This window comes from Tachypleus tridentatus, chromosome 8 (genome assembly GCF_004210375.1).
Source record: "Tachypleus tridentatus isolate NWPU-2018 chromosome 8, ASM421037v1, whole genome shotgun sequence".
Lineage (NCBI taxonomy): Eukaryota > Metazoa > Arthropoda > Merostomata > Xiphosura > Limulidae > Tachypleus > Tachypleus tridentatus.
The window spans coordinates 126,580,343-126,596,044 of NC_134832.1; the positions used below are offsets into that span (position 1 = coordinate 126,580,343).

General features: G+C 36.2%; 1 protein-coding gene across 2 annotated transcripts in view; it reads left to right on the forward strand.

Annotated features, from left to right (window-relative positions):
* LOC143223442 (uncharacterized) overlaps positions 1–15,702 on the forward strand; it is a 54,634-nt gene that overhangs the window by 16,947 nt on the left and 21,985 nt on the right. For both annotated transcript variants that reach the window (XM_076451434.1, XM_076451435.1), the window contains 2 exons: positions 3,275–3,541; positions 3,639–3,905. In XM_076451434.1, coding sequence (XP_076307549.1) covers positions 3,275–3,541; positions 3,639–3,905 — 534 coding nt within the window. The remainder of the gene's footprint in view (positions 1–3,274; positions 3,542–3,638; positions 3,906–15,702) is intronic.

Genomic DNA, 15,702 nt, shown 5'->3' on the forward strand with positions numbered 1-15,702 from the left:
TAAGTGTTAACGGTATTTCTTTGATATCAAACATTTTGCTAAAATGCATATTTTATCTGAGACAATTTACAATAGTTGCAGGTACACCAACTGTAGGGGATAAAGTGGTAGTAGCCCTAATAATATTAAAAGAAACTTCCAACGAAGCTCAAGTTTGACATCAGTGTAGTGCAATACCAGGAGAACCTATTATTACGTATTCACTTTAAAAAACTTACAGATCTTCAAGAGACGTGTGTTGTTGTCAGTAAACAAAATACTGTTTTCTAATATCAGTGTGGCACTTGCTCGTCAGCTGTCAGCTTTAATGTCGGTATGTCGTTTGTTTGTTGGAAATATGAAAATACCAATACAAAAAAAAAAATCTTTAATTAAGACCATTTTGGGATTGTTTCAAATTCCGTCATCGGCGTTAAAACCTCAGAAAAAAGTTAATTCACAATATTCTATCTATATTGTTTGTTTTGAATTTCGTGCAAAGCTACTCGAGGGCTATCTGCGCCAGCCGTCCTTAATTTAGCAGTGTAAGACTAGAGGGAAGGCAGATAGTCATCACCACCCACCGCCCACTCTTGGGCTATTCTTTTACCAACGAATAGTGGGATTGACCGTCACATTATAACGCCCCCACGGCTGAAAGGGCGGGCATGTTTGGTGCGACCGGGATTCGAACCCGCCACCCTCGGATTACGAGTGGAACGCCTTAACACGCTTGGTGACGGACGGCTAGTGCAGATAGCCCTCGATTAGCTTTGCGCGAAATTCAAGAACAAACAAATCAAAACAGAAAATCCGAGTTCTTATTTTATTTTATCACATGGCCCGGGATGGCCTAGCGCGTAAGGCGTGCGACTTGTAATCCGAGGGTCGCGGCTTCGCACCCGCGTCGCGCTAAACATGCTCGCCCTCCCAGCCGTGGGGGTGTATAATGTGACGGTCAATCCCACTATTCGCTGGTAAAGAGTAGCCCAAGAGTTGGCGGTGGGTGGTGATGACTAGCTGCCTTCCCTCTAGTCTTACACTGCTAAATTAGTGACGGCTTGCACAGATAGCCCTCGAGTAGCTTTGTGCGAAATTCCCAAACAAACAAACAAACAAATATTTTATCACTTATTTGGAGACCAGCGGTAAGTTTATGGACTTACAACACTGAAATATAGAGGTTAGATTCCCCGTAGTGGACACAGAAGCTAGCCCAATATGGCTTGGCTGTTAAGTAAACATAAACAAATCTTACATCTAACACCCAAAGTTTATAATTGAAAATTTGGGTATTTTACAAAATCTTGGCGTATATAAACATTGTTATGGAAAAGTTAAAAGTCATCAGTGACGTATCTCCAACATAATATGTTTGAAATGGAGGGAGCATTTAACGAGCTACTTTTCCATGTTAGGTATTTGTTGTTTCTTTTGGTGTTACATTATTTGCTTGTCCATAACACAAGACAATATTCATCAGCCATTAATTTTAGTGCGACTTTTCTTGCTCGTGATATCAATCCAATATTTGTAACCTTCATAACCGTATTTGTCAGTCCTCGTTTTCAAAACAGCGTTTGTTTGCCGTTAATACCAGTGCAATGTTCCGCCTTTAATTTCAAACGATAACTTTAAATATTCTTTATCCGTGGTAGACTTTAATATAGATGGCCCGGCACGGCCAGGCGGTTAGGGCCCTCGATTCCTAATTCGAAGGTCGCGGGTTTGAATCCATGTCACACCAAGCATTCTCGTCATTCTAGCCGTGGAGGCGTTATAATGTGACGGTCAATCCCACTATTCGTTGGTAAAAGAGTAGCCTAAGAGTTGGCGGTGGGTGGTGATGACTAGCTGTCTTCCCTCTAGTCTTACACTGCTAAATTAGGGACGGCTAGCGCAGATAGTCTTCGTGTAACTTTGCACGAAATTCAAAACCAGACTAAATTTATACCAGTTACTTGTTTTTTTTATTATGTATTTACACACCGAGAATTTACTTTTCTGTTACGTTGTCAAATACCATTATTTATTGTCATACCATATTCTTACATACTAAACATTTACCGTTATACCAAGTTTTTACACACCGATCATTTACTCTTATATCACGTGGTACCATGATTTACTTTTTACCATATGGTTAAATATCATGATTACCTTTATACCATGAACGTTTACATTGAGCATTTACTCTTATACTACATGGTTCAAAACCATAATTTATTATTACACCATGATTTACAGTTATAACATGTTTAAATACCGAGCATGCACTGTTTTTATTCATCTTTAACATTATATACATTTTAAGTGTATTTTACCTCCATTTCCTTTTAATTTTAATTTTAATTTTTAAATTATATTTCATTATGTTTTATTAGTATGCTCTTTTTATATTATATGGCATTCAGCTTTTTTAATTAAGTGAAGAAATAAGCTCAGATTATTTATAGAAACCTTAACCTAAAATATAAATAAAAGATGTACAATCATGAAACATAGGTGGAGAAGATTAGTACAATTAGTTAAAGCAACATTACGGTAATTCCTAATGTGTTTGTTTGTTTGATTTATGCACGAAAAGTTATCTCTGCTCTACCCACAAAGGGTATCGAACCCTGGTTTCTAGCATAAGTCTGCAAACATTCATATTGCAACAGGGAACTTCCGAGATAGAGAAGTCAGAAATCCATCTCCAGGATTAGGTAGCGTGATCCTGATTGGATATTTAGTTGCAACATTCTTGAGTATAGTATTTCACACTTTAATGACTTAACACATTGGGAATTGCTTTATGGGTTCAAATTGCTTTTTTCGTTTTCCGTGGCCCAGCATGGGCAGCTGGTTATGGCACTCGACTCATAATCTGAAGGTTGCCGGTTCAAATCTCCCTCACATCAAACATATTCGTCCTTTTCAGCCGTGGGAGCGTTATAAAGTCACAGTCAACTCCACTATTTATTGGTAAAATAGTAGTCCAAGAGTTGGCGTTGGGTGGCGATGACTAGCTGCCTTTCTTCTAGTCTAACACTGCTAAATTAGGGACGGCTAGCTCAGATCGTGTAGCTTTACGCGAAACTTCAAAACAAACAAATCAATACAGATTTTATTCTGTTCGTAACTGTAGCTGGTATTGCGTTAATCCTTAAATAACCACATTTTTTTGTTAATCCAAGCATTGTACTTATCTTTGTCTGGCTCTGAGTAAGACGTATTATTTCATCTTCAGAGATCCATAAGAAAGGCAGGATTAGCCTTATATTTATAACACTATCCGTTTCTTTCTCTGCAGGTCTCAAGTGTAAACGTCACTGGGCATTTGACGTCGTTCCTGGAATCCGATTCGTTAAACAAGAAGACAAAGTTGTGCCTGACATTGGGTCTGAAGATCGCTGCATTGAAGCTTGCTCGATTGAGAAGAGTTTTGTATGTCGTTCGGCCATCTACGAGTTTGCTACCAGGAACTGTATCCTCAGTATGCACGATCGACGAACTGCGCCAGAAGCTTTTAAAATGTCATTTAAAGACGCAGATTATATAGAAAATCAGTGTATTTCAGGTAAAGAAACAGCTGAACATAAAACACATGTCCGTCTGTCCCTTTGTCTTTGTAGTTTGTTGTGTATAGCAAATTATTTTGTGTTTTTTACTTACAGAACCGAGCCAGTGCGTTTTTCATGAACAAAAGCGTTGGATGCTCGTCCACTTGCATGTTTATCTGTCTATTTCATCTACGACCAGGGAGCGCTGTCGAGAAGCCTGTGTCGAACACGAGGATTTTCGTTGTAGATCATTTATGTTTGACGAAGCCCGTGCTTTATGCCTTCTAACCCCTGAAGATTCCTATTCCACACCAGAGAGCGTTATAAGTGTGGATAAACAAAGAGATGGAAAAATATACGAACTTGGATCATGCATTAATGGTAAGTATATCCTTTAATTTTTAACGCACGTGCTCCACTTTATTCTAATGGATCTAGAGATTATTTTTGCATATATTCTGTGATTACCAATTAAATGTATTCGCGCCTCTCGTAACATTTATTTCGTCTGCTTCACGAAGATGGCGCGCGTGTTCATCATTCGCTGTATAAGTTTATACGCGTGGCAATAAGTGTCACTTTCATTCGTCGTCAGCTTCACGTTATAAACATTGAAACAGCTATTGAATTTCAAATGATTTTTTGGTTGTATATTTACGTTCAGTCGTTAGAATATTCACTTTAGATTCTATATAGTTTCAGCTTATTTCCCTCAATAGGTTATGACGTCAAGACACCAGCTAAGCGAAAAACTCTGCTTATATAGAGTAAATAAGACATTCTGCTTATTCCTAAAACATTTATCGAATAAACAATATTGTTTAGTTTATTAAAGCAGGTAAGTGTGAGAGTGGTCAAGTTGTAACGTATCCAAACTTTGAATTCGAGGGTTAGTGGTTCATGTCCTTTTGTCACAGAAACGCATTTGGCAGCTTTTTCTCTCGTCTGTCAACTCATAATTAAGTACAGTTTTGTGTGAAATTTTGCAGAAACTTAAGCAGAGTACTTGTACTTGCACAATCTTACCGTATGACGAATCCTAGCACAAGAAAAGTAAAAACCCGCCATGTAATAAACATTTTACAGTCTCCTTATTGAGTAAATGGTTAGCCTGTCGGGCTTGGGGTCGTAATGTCCAAAATTTGCGCAAACTACAAATGTAACAGTTAACGAAAGCGATGTAATTCAGATGTAGAAGAAAAAACGCTGGATAGATTTTTTAATCGCAGATGTTAATTGTAGATTTTACTGGTTTTCAAATCAGAGTAAGAAGATAAAATGTAAGATAAAAAGAAACAAGACCAATGCATCAGATTTTATCAAAAATACTTTAATAACCTTTCTTATAGCTCAACGATAAGCTTGAGGGTTAATAAAGCTAAATTTTGATTCCTGCGGTGAATGAAACGCAGATAGCTCATTGCGGAATTTTGTGCTTTTAATCCAAAACCAATAACTCCCGATGGGTGTTGGTCAATGAGAACTGATATTTTGTATATCAATTGTTTGGCTGTCTAGCTTGTGTCTGTTGTACTTTGATAGGTTTATTGATAAATCTTCGGCTAAGATAATTAAGATATTGTTGCATTATTTGAGGTGACACGTTTATTAATAATTAGCAAAGGTGTTTATGTCGTTGGACTCAGTGGGAAGACTGGATAGTATGCATGCGTTATTTGCCATCTACTGAATACGAGCTATCAAAATTTGTAATGACCATAGTATCCGAACTTAGTGCAAAGTACCTTTGCTAGCAAGACAGTAAAAGTTTCTTTCATTTGGTATCGGCTTCATCTGGTAAAAATTATATTTTGTTGCCAAACAGGACTCGTCTGTATGACTATTGATCCAGTTAAACTATTTGGAGATTTCGCACTGGGTTCAGCCATTTAATTAGAAAAAAATTTCAAACTTCAAGACTCCAGATGGAAAACTCTCTTATAAATATAAAAGTAATTCAACTGTTGCCTTCTAGGAGCACAAACGTATGTCTTCGGACTTAAAATGCTAGAACCAGATTTTGATACCCGTGATGGGCAAAGCACAGATAGCCCGTTGTGTAGCTTTGTACTTAATTCCAAACAAACAAACAAAATTCAACTTTTATGTTTCAGATATTCTTACCTTGTGTGAACTGACAATATTTGTTAATTGTTCGGCTGTAATAGCTTAACCAGTGTTGCATATTGTGAGGTAATGTCTTCGTTAATAACTCTGTTCCTGCATTGGTATGGACATTGTTTTCTGGTATGCGAAATAATAAATATATATATTTATAATTATTTTTCTGTCATGGGTTGGAGAGTAGTTTCTGGTGTGATTTTATTAATAATTCTCTTTACTATCATGCTAGAACATTATTTTCTCTTGTAAGCCGACATATTTATTGACAACTGTTCCTCTTTCATGCTTTGAATATTGTTGCCTGGTGTGAGATTGTTTGCCTAAAATGTTTGTTTGAATTTATTTGTCTTACAGCAAAGCTGCACTGGGCTGTCTGCTGTGTCTACTGCGGTGAGTTTAGTCTCAGGTTTTAGTGTTGGAAGTCTGTAAACTTAACTTTATCCCACCAGGAGACTAAATGGAACGTTGGCCTTAAAGTTTTCTCTCCCTTACAAAGATGTTGACAATTTATTTTCTTGAATCTTGGCCGAAAAAATCAATATGTGTACATTTTGTAACAAATAAGATTATTATTATTAAGGTGAAATAGAAATATACTTAGCGCTGTTAAAATGAGAAAGCCATGTTAAATTAAATATCTGAACATCTAGCCATCCCTAATTTAGCAGTATAAGATTAGAGGAAAGGCAGCTAGTCATCACTACCCACCTCCAACTTTTGGGTGTTCTTTTACTAACTAATAGTGGGATTGACCGTTATACCCCACGGCTGAAGGGGCTAACGTGTTTGGTATGACGGGGATTCGAAACTGCGACCTTCGGATTAAGAGTCGAGTACCTTAAACACCTGGTGATGCCGGGCCTATTTATATAATGAGAGAGAAGCTGTTGACATCATGAACGATTTGGTAGTACAGCAAACAATTTTATCAAACACCTGAACAAAAAAATCTATAATTCAGTAATTTACCTATCACTCCACAACCTCGCCTAAAAGTATATAATGACAACAGATAACACCAAATTATTTTAAGTAGCGTCTGTAATCTTATATCAGTTTATATTAAATATTCATTAATCGTGTTCCAATAACTTCCGCAAGGCGATGCTGCATGTTGTCGATGAGGTTATTGACGTAATCTATCGTGATTTCATCCCATGTCACTAGAAGACGCGGCAACTCAGCTACAGTAGCTGTTTTGGGGTCGTGGTTAACAATTTTCCAGCTCAGTTCTACCCAACAGTTCTCAATGGTATTACAACCTAAAGGTTTTGCTGGCCATGGCATTCTTGTAACGTCCTTCTGGTCGAGATAATCCTGTACAATAAGTGCACTATTGGCATCTTCCTGGAGGATAGGAAGAGCAAGTTCCCCAAAACGATGAATAGCTGCCAAAGCATGTACTGCACCATCCTCTGTGTATTTCTTGTGATAAAGACTGTCTTTCTTCATCTGTTTTCCAGGAAAACGACGAACACGAATCCTACAACAGCTTTAATAAGCTGGAAACAGAACTTATCTAAAAGAATGCCAACTAAATCTAAGTTGGCATGTTGTCTTCCCAAGAAACATTGTCACGGTGGTGAATTCTGGCTAATATCAGTTTGCAGATAGTTTTTCTTGTAAAATAACCTTGTTTGTCCATTTTTTCTGTTTACTGTTCTTCTGAATACCCTGGAAAGAATGTGTTCATGCCATTCCTTTCGTGAAATATTGCAAGACTTTTTTCGACGATGACGTGTAACCTAATCAAAACACGGTCATCTTGGGCATTAGTTTTTCGGAATCTACCAGAAGGCTTTCCTGGATCAAGGTTTCCTGTAGTCCAATGGATCCTGGATACAGTACGTTGGAGGTAACCAACTTTTTATCCTTTTACTTCACACCATTTCCGGATAGTTGAAAAATTTAACACCCTAACATTTCTGGTACATAACAAGGCATAACTTAACACCAAGCGTCAAACACCTTCCAAAACACTATTTTAAACAAAACAGGTGTGCATGTGTATTTGACAAATAAATGCTCAAAGTAACTCACGCATATCAGAATAACAATTCGTGCATGTTTGTTCGATCATATTCTGCCTCTCTTTTACTACTCGAGCATTTACTGAATAACTACTTCATACAAGCAGACAATAATATGAATATAGAATGGTGTGCAAACATTTTGGTCAAGACGGTATTTTAAAACGATTATGCCTGTACTTAACATAATTTGTTGTGTGATTAAGAAAGTTATTTATAATAGAAAACAGAAAATATGAAACAATTTGTTTTAAACTCTTTCTACTATATAAGGTAATCAGAACGTAGAGTTGAATAAAAATATCAGTATGAAATTTTGAATCTTTATAGCAATAAGATATCTAGGAATAAAAATGTTACTAAGCCTAGAAAGATTCGTCATAAGATGCAATACGACTTCTATTGTACAAAATATGTATCTGAGAACAACTGGTATGGGTATTAACACTTTTACTAATAAAGCAGAGAATAATGTTTTGACCTTCCTAGGTCATCTTCAGGTTAACAAAGAGTTTGTTTGTTTTTGTTCTGAATTTCACGCAAAGACACACGAGGACTATCTGCGTTAGCCGTCCCTAATTTTGCAGTATGAGGCTAGAGGGAAGGCAGCTAGTCATCACCACCCACCGCCAACTCTTGGGATACTCTTTTTCACCAACGAATAATGGGATTGACCGTCACATTATAATGCCCCCACGGCTGAAAGGGCGAACATGTTTGGTGCGATCGGGATTCGAACTCTCGGATTACGAGTCGAACGCCTTTACCCACCTGGCCATGCCGAGCCTGGTTAACAAGAGAGAGTTTGCAACTGACCGTTGCCGGACACATGTCTTATAAACGAGGGATTGTAAGGAGCGTTGCAGCTAAATGTACCCGTTATACTCTCGACCCTAAGACATGTGTCCAGTAATGGTCAGTAGCAAACTCTCTCTTTGTTATTTCTGTAGATGACCTAGGAAGGTCGAAACGTTGTTCTGTGCATTATTAGTAAAAGTGGTAATACCCATACCAGACGTACTGAGGTACATTTTTATTTCAAATGGGTTTCTTGTCATCAAGAAGGATCATACAGAGTTGTTTACATCTAGTAACTTAATGACATTTGATAATTAAAACTCGTAGATTATTACTTATGACGAACGTATCTAATTATTGTTAAACTAGCATTTTTAACGTCATGTTCAATTTTAAATTATTTGTTTTATGAGTCTTTTGTTCGCAAGTTTGGTATTCAAATTATTAATGCATATTTGGCGATTGTTGGCATTCGTCAGACAGTGTCGTGTGTCTCGAAGATAATTTATGGCACGTGAATAAGAGAAAATCTTTATTTACTGGACTCCAACACACGATTAAGATCGTATTAAAAAAGATTTTATGCAGATTTCTAACATGACGTGCAGGTCGTTATTTTAATACCATAGACATATCTTGTTGTTATAGCAACTTGATAATAGAGTGGATCCGTAACCGCCTCCTTTTAAACTTGAACAATGAAAGCATTAATTAAGGTGGTTCTTACATTTATGTTGTTGATTTGGCTTCTTTAATATAACAATAAATTAAAAGGTTATCAACAATTGCTATGACTTCTACGACACTCGTCGAATGTTAATTATAACATCTTTATGATTATTTTTACTTTTCTGGACCTGTTTGGACAAAATAAATGTTATTTTTTGTTAAATGGGAGAGAAAATTGTGCAGTGCTAAACTCCCACTAGTTTTTTTTTTTTGTGTGTGCACGTGTTAATAGAATACTTTTAGAATTATTTTATAATCATGTCTTAACCATCGTCAAAATATTTCAAAAACCTAAATTTTTCGCTTATATCTGTTTTTCTGTTTTTTTTTCTCTGTAAAAAACACATTACCGAGTTTACAGTAATCTGGGCCATAATTCACTGATGAGTCGCAAGGAGTGTGAGAGTCGGTCGCAAAATAAGTTACAATAAAACTTAAACATATTTTTATTTACAAAATAAGTTATTAAATGATAGCCCTACATGTTTTTGAACAAACGAAACAAAATATGAAAGCAGTACTAAACTTTGATGGAATATATTGGGTCACAAACTCTCGTTTTCTAAACAAGTGCGGATCAAAGAAAATATTTTGGCCACTTAGGTAGATTATGGGTTGGAAAAGTTTGGGAACGTCTGATATGGAGCTGTTGTTGAAACAGTTGTTTGTATAAACTAGAAATAAATGTTACTAATGTTTCGAACTCTGCTCGCTCTAGCTTGTGTGGTTTAAGTTTCTTTTGAGGATACTTTACCATAAATGATTGATTGATTGATATTAAACATAAAGCTACACACTGGGCTATCTGTGCTCTGCCCATCACGGGAATCGAAACCCTGTTTCTCGCGGTATGAGTCCGCAGGGGGGCCTGGCATGGCCAAGCGCGTCAGGCGTGCGACTCGTAATCTAAGGGTCGCGGGTTCGCGCCCGTGTCGCGCTAAACATGCTCGCCCTCCCAGCCGTGGGGGTGTATAATGTGACGGTCAATCCCACTATTCGTTGGTAAAGAGTAACCCAAGAGTTGGCGGTGGGTGGTGATGACTAGCTGCCTTCCCTCTAGTCTTACACTACTAAATTAGGGACGGCTAGCACAGATAGCCCTCGAGTAGCTTTGTGCGAAATTCCAAAACAAACAAACAAAACAAACAATGAGTCCGCAGATATGCCGTTGTGCCACTGGGGGGCATCTTACTCTAAAAACAGAATTACAGTATTTTGGTGTATTACCTGGTCTAAAACTGTCTGACTAAACAAAACAAAATTATTCTGTTATACCTAAGAATTTTGAATGAGAATGTATTACTATAAAAACAGATTTTTTCTATTATGTCATGTCTTCTGAGTTCTTTCCTTGAAAATATTTTATTGTAAAAATATATATTATATTATGCCATGCATTTTGAAGTCTCTGGATGGGAATGACATGCTATAAAAATATAGAATTGTTGTATTATGCCCTGTTATCAGAGGTCTTTGGGTGAGAATGTCTTACTACAAAAAATATAAAATTACTGTATTATAACATGTCATCTGGGGTCTTTGAGTGAAGACTTCTTACCATTAAATCGGTAATATTGTATCATGGCATGTTATCTGCTGTATGATTCTCTGGCCGTATATTAATTTGTCTGTTGTATTTCTTAATATGAAAAATTAAATAATATTTTACATATAATTTAGAAAATATTGGATAAGGCTTTATAAATCTGGAAAATACGTATAATATTAAAGTATTTCCTAAAGCTGAAATAGCTAGAAATTACTTTATATTCACCACGGTTATCAAAATTACTAATTATATGACATAATGTAAATTATTTATTATGTACACATTACAGTTTCCACTACCCATTTTTGATACGCAATTAACTAGTTAGCATATATCATATGGATTGTATAGAGATCACAGAGAAATGGTGAAACGGTACCAGATTCGTCACCACTAAGTATCTTGTATACAGTTTTCATGTAACGAAGAAACGAAACATCTTTTAGAAGGAACATTCTTCTGATTTCTATTTAAGGACAAGAATTATTTCACATTAAACAATCTCATATATATCTGTTCTACGTTATATTGAGTTAACGTTGTAAAAATCATTGTAGCTCGTGTGAAAAGTGTATTCTAAAACTGGGCTTTGAAAATCAGCAGTTTTCTTAGGAAAGCATGTAATTGTGTATTGAGTATAGCATTAAACATGTAACTGTATATTGAGTATAGCATTAAACGTGTAATTGTGTATTGAGTATAACATTAAACATGTAACTGTATATTGAGTATAGCATTAAACGTGTAACTGTATATTGAGTATAGCATTAAACGTGTAATTGTGTATTGAGTATAACATTAAACATGTAACTGTATATTGAGTATAGCATTAAACGTGTAACTGTATATTGAGTATAGCATTAAACGTGTAATTGTGTATAACATTAAACATGTAACTGTATATTGAGTATAGCATTAAACGTGTAATTGTGTATAACATTAAACATGTAACTGTATATTGAGTATAGCATTAAACGTGTAATTGTGTATTGAGTATAACATTAAACATATAATTGTGTACTGAGTATAGCATTAAACATGTAATTGTGTATTGAGTATAGTATTAAACAAGTAACTATGTATTAATAGAAGGTAAGTATTAAAAGTGTGTTTTCCAGTATAGGTTTAAATATGTATTTGAGTTCATTTATTGGCGATCGTTTGATTCGACGTTGATCTCCACTACGTCCCGTTGGTGAGTCTTCAGGTGGCTTAGAAATGCGAACCTTGAGCGACAAATCATTCCACAAAAGTATTGGTAGTCAGTGTATTTAGCTGTATTTAGATGTATTTCCTTTTTTTTTTTTTTTTTTTTTGTTTCGTGTGCACAATGCTTTGATTCGAAATGGGTTGCAGCGCTACTGGTCGTAGACGGTGGTCAGTGGCCAGTTCTCGCTGTCGATGCCTATTTTCTTAAAATATTTCTTCAGAGTGTCGAATAACATTTTGCGTTTTCTCTGGCCATGAAAGAGTTGGGAGTGGAGAACTCGTTTCGAGAAACAGCAATTAAGCATTCTCACACAGAGTCCAAGCTTTCTGAGGTAGTGTTTGAGAACTATTGATTCAATGGCATTACCACTTGCTTAATCGAAGACAATAACCTTTGTACGACAACCTTCTGATTTGACGTGAATATTATTAAGATGGTACTTCTCAATACACTTACGTAAGGTGTCAACGATAGGTTACCCACGCTTCACACCTCTAAAGGACTTCGGGAATGATGACTGCTATTTAAACCCACAGTCCTGAACATGTACATAGTGAGTATCAACTATAACATTAAGCATGTAATTGAGTGTTGAGATGGTATGAGTGTTAATTATAGCATTTAATATATAACTGACTATTACATATAACATGAAATATGTAACTGTATTAACTACAGCATTCAACATACACCTCAGTGTTGAATATGGAATATAATAGATAATTAAATATCAAGTATAACATGGAACATGTAATTGTGTGTTAACTACAGTAGTAAACATATAACTGGGTGTTAACTAAAGCATGACACAGGTAACTAATTAGCCCCCCGCTAGTACAGCGGTATGTCTACGGATTTCCAACGCTAAATTCAGAGGTTCGATTCCCCTCGGTGGGCTCAGCCCAATGTGGCTTTGCTATAAGAAAAACACACACAGTAACTAATTAATAGGTATAACATAAAATAAGTAACTGAATACCACCTATGTCATTTAATGTAGTTCTTGAGTGTAACTAAATATCAAGTATAATATTAAATGAAACACTATGTATTAACTACAGCTTTGAGTGCAGTTCTTGAGTGTAACTAAATATTAAGTATAACATTAAACAAAACGCTATATATTAACTACAGCATTAAACGCAGTTCTTGGGTAAACCGTTTTTAGGTGTCTGAGCTTAGAATATTTCTTTTATTTTCTCGGAATTGAGTCTCAAGGACGTACGTATGTCTTAAAATGTCCTACCTTCACACTGAACTAGTGTCCCTCAAAACTACTTCACTAAAGTGTATTAGGCTTTGTTTGATTTGTCTGTTTACCGACATGCTGACCCGGAGGAGAGGGAGAACCTGTTAATAGCATCATATCAGCAAATACTTGAACCTCGCAGGTTGGCAACTGGGTTTTCTACTAGAGTTATCTAATATTTTAACACTGATGATCCATATATGGTGAAAGCGACCGGTTAGGTCATTAACAGGTCTCTTTCCATTTCGGTCGTCTGTTATACTTCTTGACGTCAGCTCTTCTGATTCGTGATATTATATCATTGTTGCTGATCAGCTCTTACAACTATTTAATTTTTTTATTTTTAATGACATTCAAATAGTTCCATTGCTCAAGGCAATTTTTATAACGTGCTTTAGAAGCAGTTTTCTGCATGTCCGTCAACGTCCAGTGCAAGTCTGTTCAATCGAACAGATTTGTGATTATGATAAATCCGCAGATTAGATATTAAACCAATTACAGTAAAAATAACCATACTTTAGGCCTAGCCACTTCAATGCTGACGGACAGGTTTTTGTCTGGCTTTATCAAGCCAATGACTTAGCTTATCTTACAGTAGAAATAGAAAAACCCGGAATGTCACGTTACTATTCGTGTAAAATAAATACGATGGGTTCGTGCATACTTTGCCTCATAATTTGTGTTTTTACACAGGCTGGTATACCTATGTGTGCGAAATTTACATTCGTGGTTTCACACAATCCAGACAGAATATGAAAAACGTTGTTAATCGCTGAATACGTGGAAAAGTTAGATTCTTAGTTTTACTAATTTTTCTCGAGGCTGGTAAGTTACGATATTTCTAGATATAATGAACTTTTCGTTGGAGTGTAACAGGAGAATGTTTTGTTGTCGACAAGCTGTACACTCAGTCTTCTGAAGGTTAAACAGTTTAAGTCACACAGTTAGATTCTTCTTTTAATTCTCAAACCCAGCAAAGGAAAGGTTATTTAAATAAAACTATCTTGAACGCTTTAAGCTCCATTATTGACACAGTAACTGGCAACCTGTTTTTATACCTTTTCAATTAAACACACTGAAAGTTGGGATCCAAACCCTCTCACGTACAAGACCGTCACTTGTTTGTTCTCTCTTTAAGCGAGAGGTAAACATTCGAATCAACGAGACATTAGATTACACGGATGACACGCTCGCTGACAATGCTGACTCAGACCCAACAGAAGAACAAAACCAATTTTGATGAGAATCATGTATATCCAAATAATAACAAGCTACGTAACTTGTATTTCTTTGTTCGGCCCGGCATGGCCTAGCGCGTAAGGCGTGCGACTCGTCATCCGCGGGTTCGCGCCCGCGTCCCGCTAAACATGCTCGTCCTCCCAGCCATGGGGGCGTTATAATGTTACGGTCAATCCCGTTGGTAAAAGAGTAGCCCAAGAGTTGGCGGTGGGTGGTGATGACTAGCTGCCTTCCCTCTAGTCTTACACTGCTAAATTAGGGACGGCTAGCACAGATAGCCCTCGAGTAGCTTTGTGCGAAATTCCCAAACAAAATTTCTTTGTTTTAGAAGTCACGCGCAAAGCTACACAAAGAGGTGCTCATAACTGTTCTTAATTTTAACTGATAGACTAGAATAAAGTTAACTTCATTTACCGTCAACTCTTGAACAACTTCACACCGACCATATTGTTCGATTTGACGTTACTTTCATGGAGCATGTATGATCCGAAAATACAGTGTGTATTCTTGTAGCATCAAACCACGAAACATGAACCACTCAGCACTTGACTATTCCCAGCCCCTTGTTTAACGTCAACAGCTTTGTATCAATGCAAATATAATGTGAGCCATTATTCTTTTTTAACACTCTTTACCAAATATCCAACGCACAAAACGTCTTACTTTTTTACAAGTTTAAATAGCAGGATTTACATTAACCATACAGCACACACTTGATTTAATGACGTCATCTTAAGATTGAATACCAAATAGAAAATATGACGTCAGGGCTCCTCTTTCTGGTGAACCCGCCGGCAACAGTATTAATTTTCAACTAGTTTTACTTTTAGAATTAAGAAACAACAACAACATAGAAATCAGGACGACTGGTGGCTACAAAAAGAAAAATTAAAATGTTACACATTGTTTCCCAGGTAGCAAGTATTACATATTTTAATATTTGTCATACAAAATTTGATTTATTTTAACAAATAGAGTATATTTTATTCATTCACATTTTAAGTTATATTTTTCTTTCACACTTGTGTAGAATTAGATTAAACTTAATGGAAATGTGTAATTTTATTTGTATTTATTATAACGCAAAGCAAAAACAAAATTTTAAGAATGAAAGAAAAGATTTATTCGTTGCGTTTTTGACGAGTGTTGTGCTCTGTTGGCTACACATTCTACAGTTTCTTGAAATAGGGTTGCAATCGATTATCTTGGCAAGTGTTATTTAAACACGCACGTTACTTGTTAATTATGAT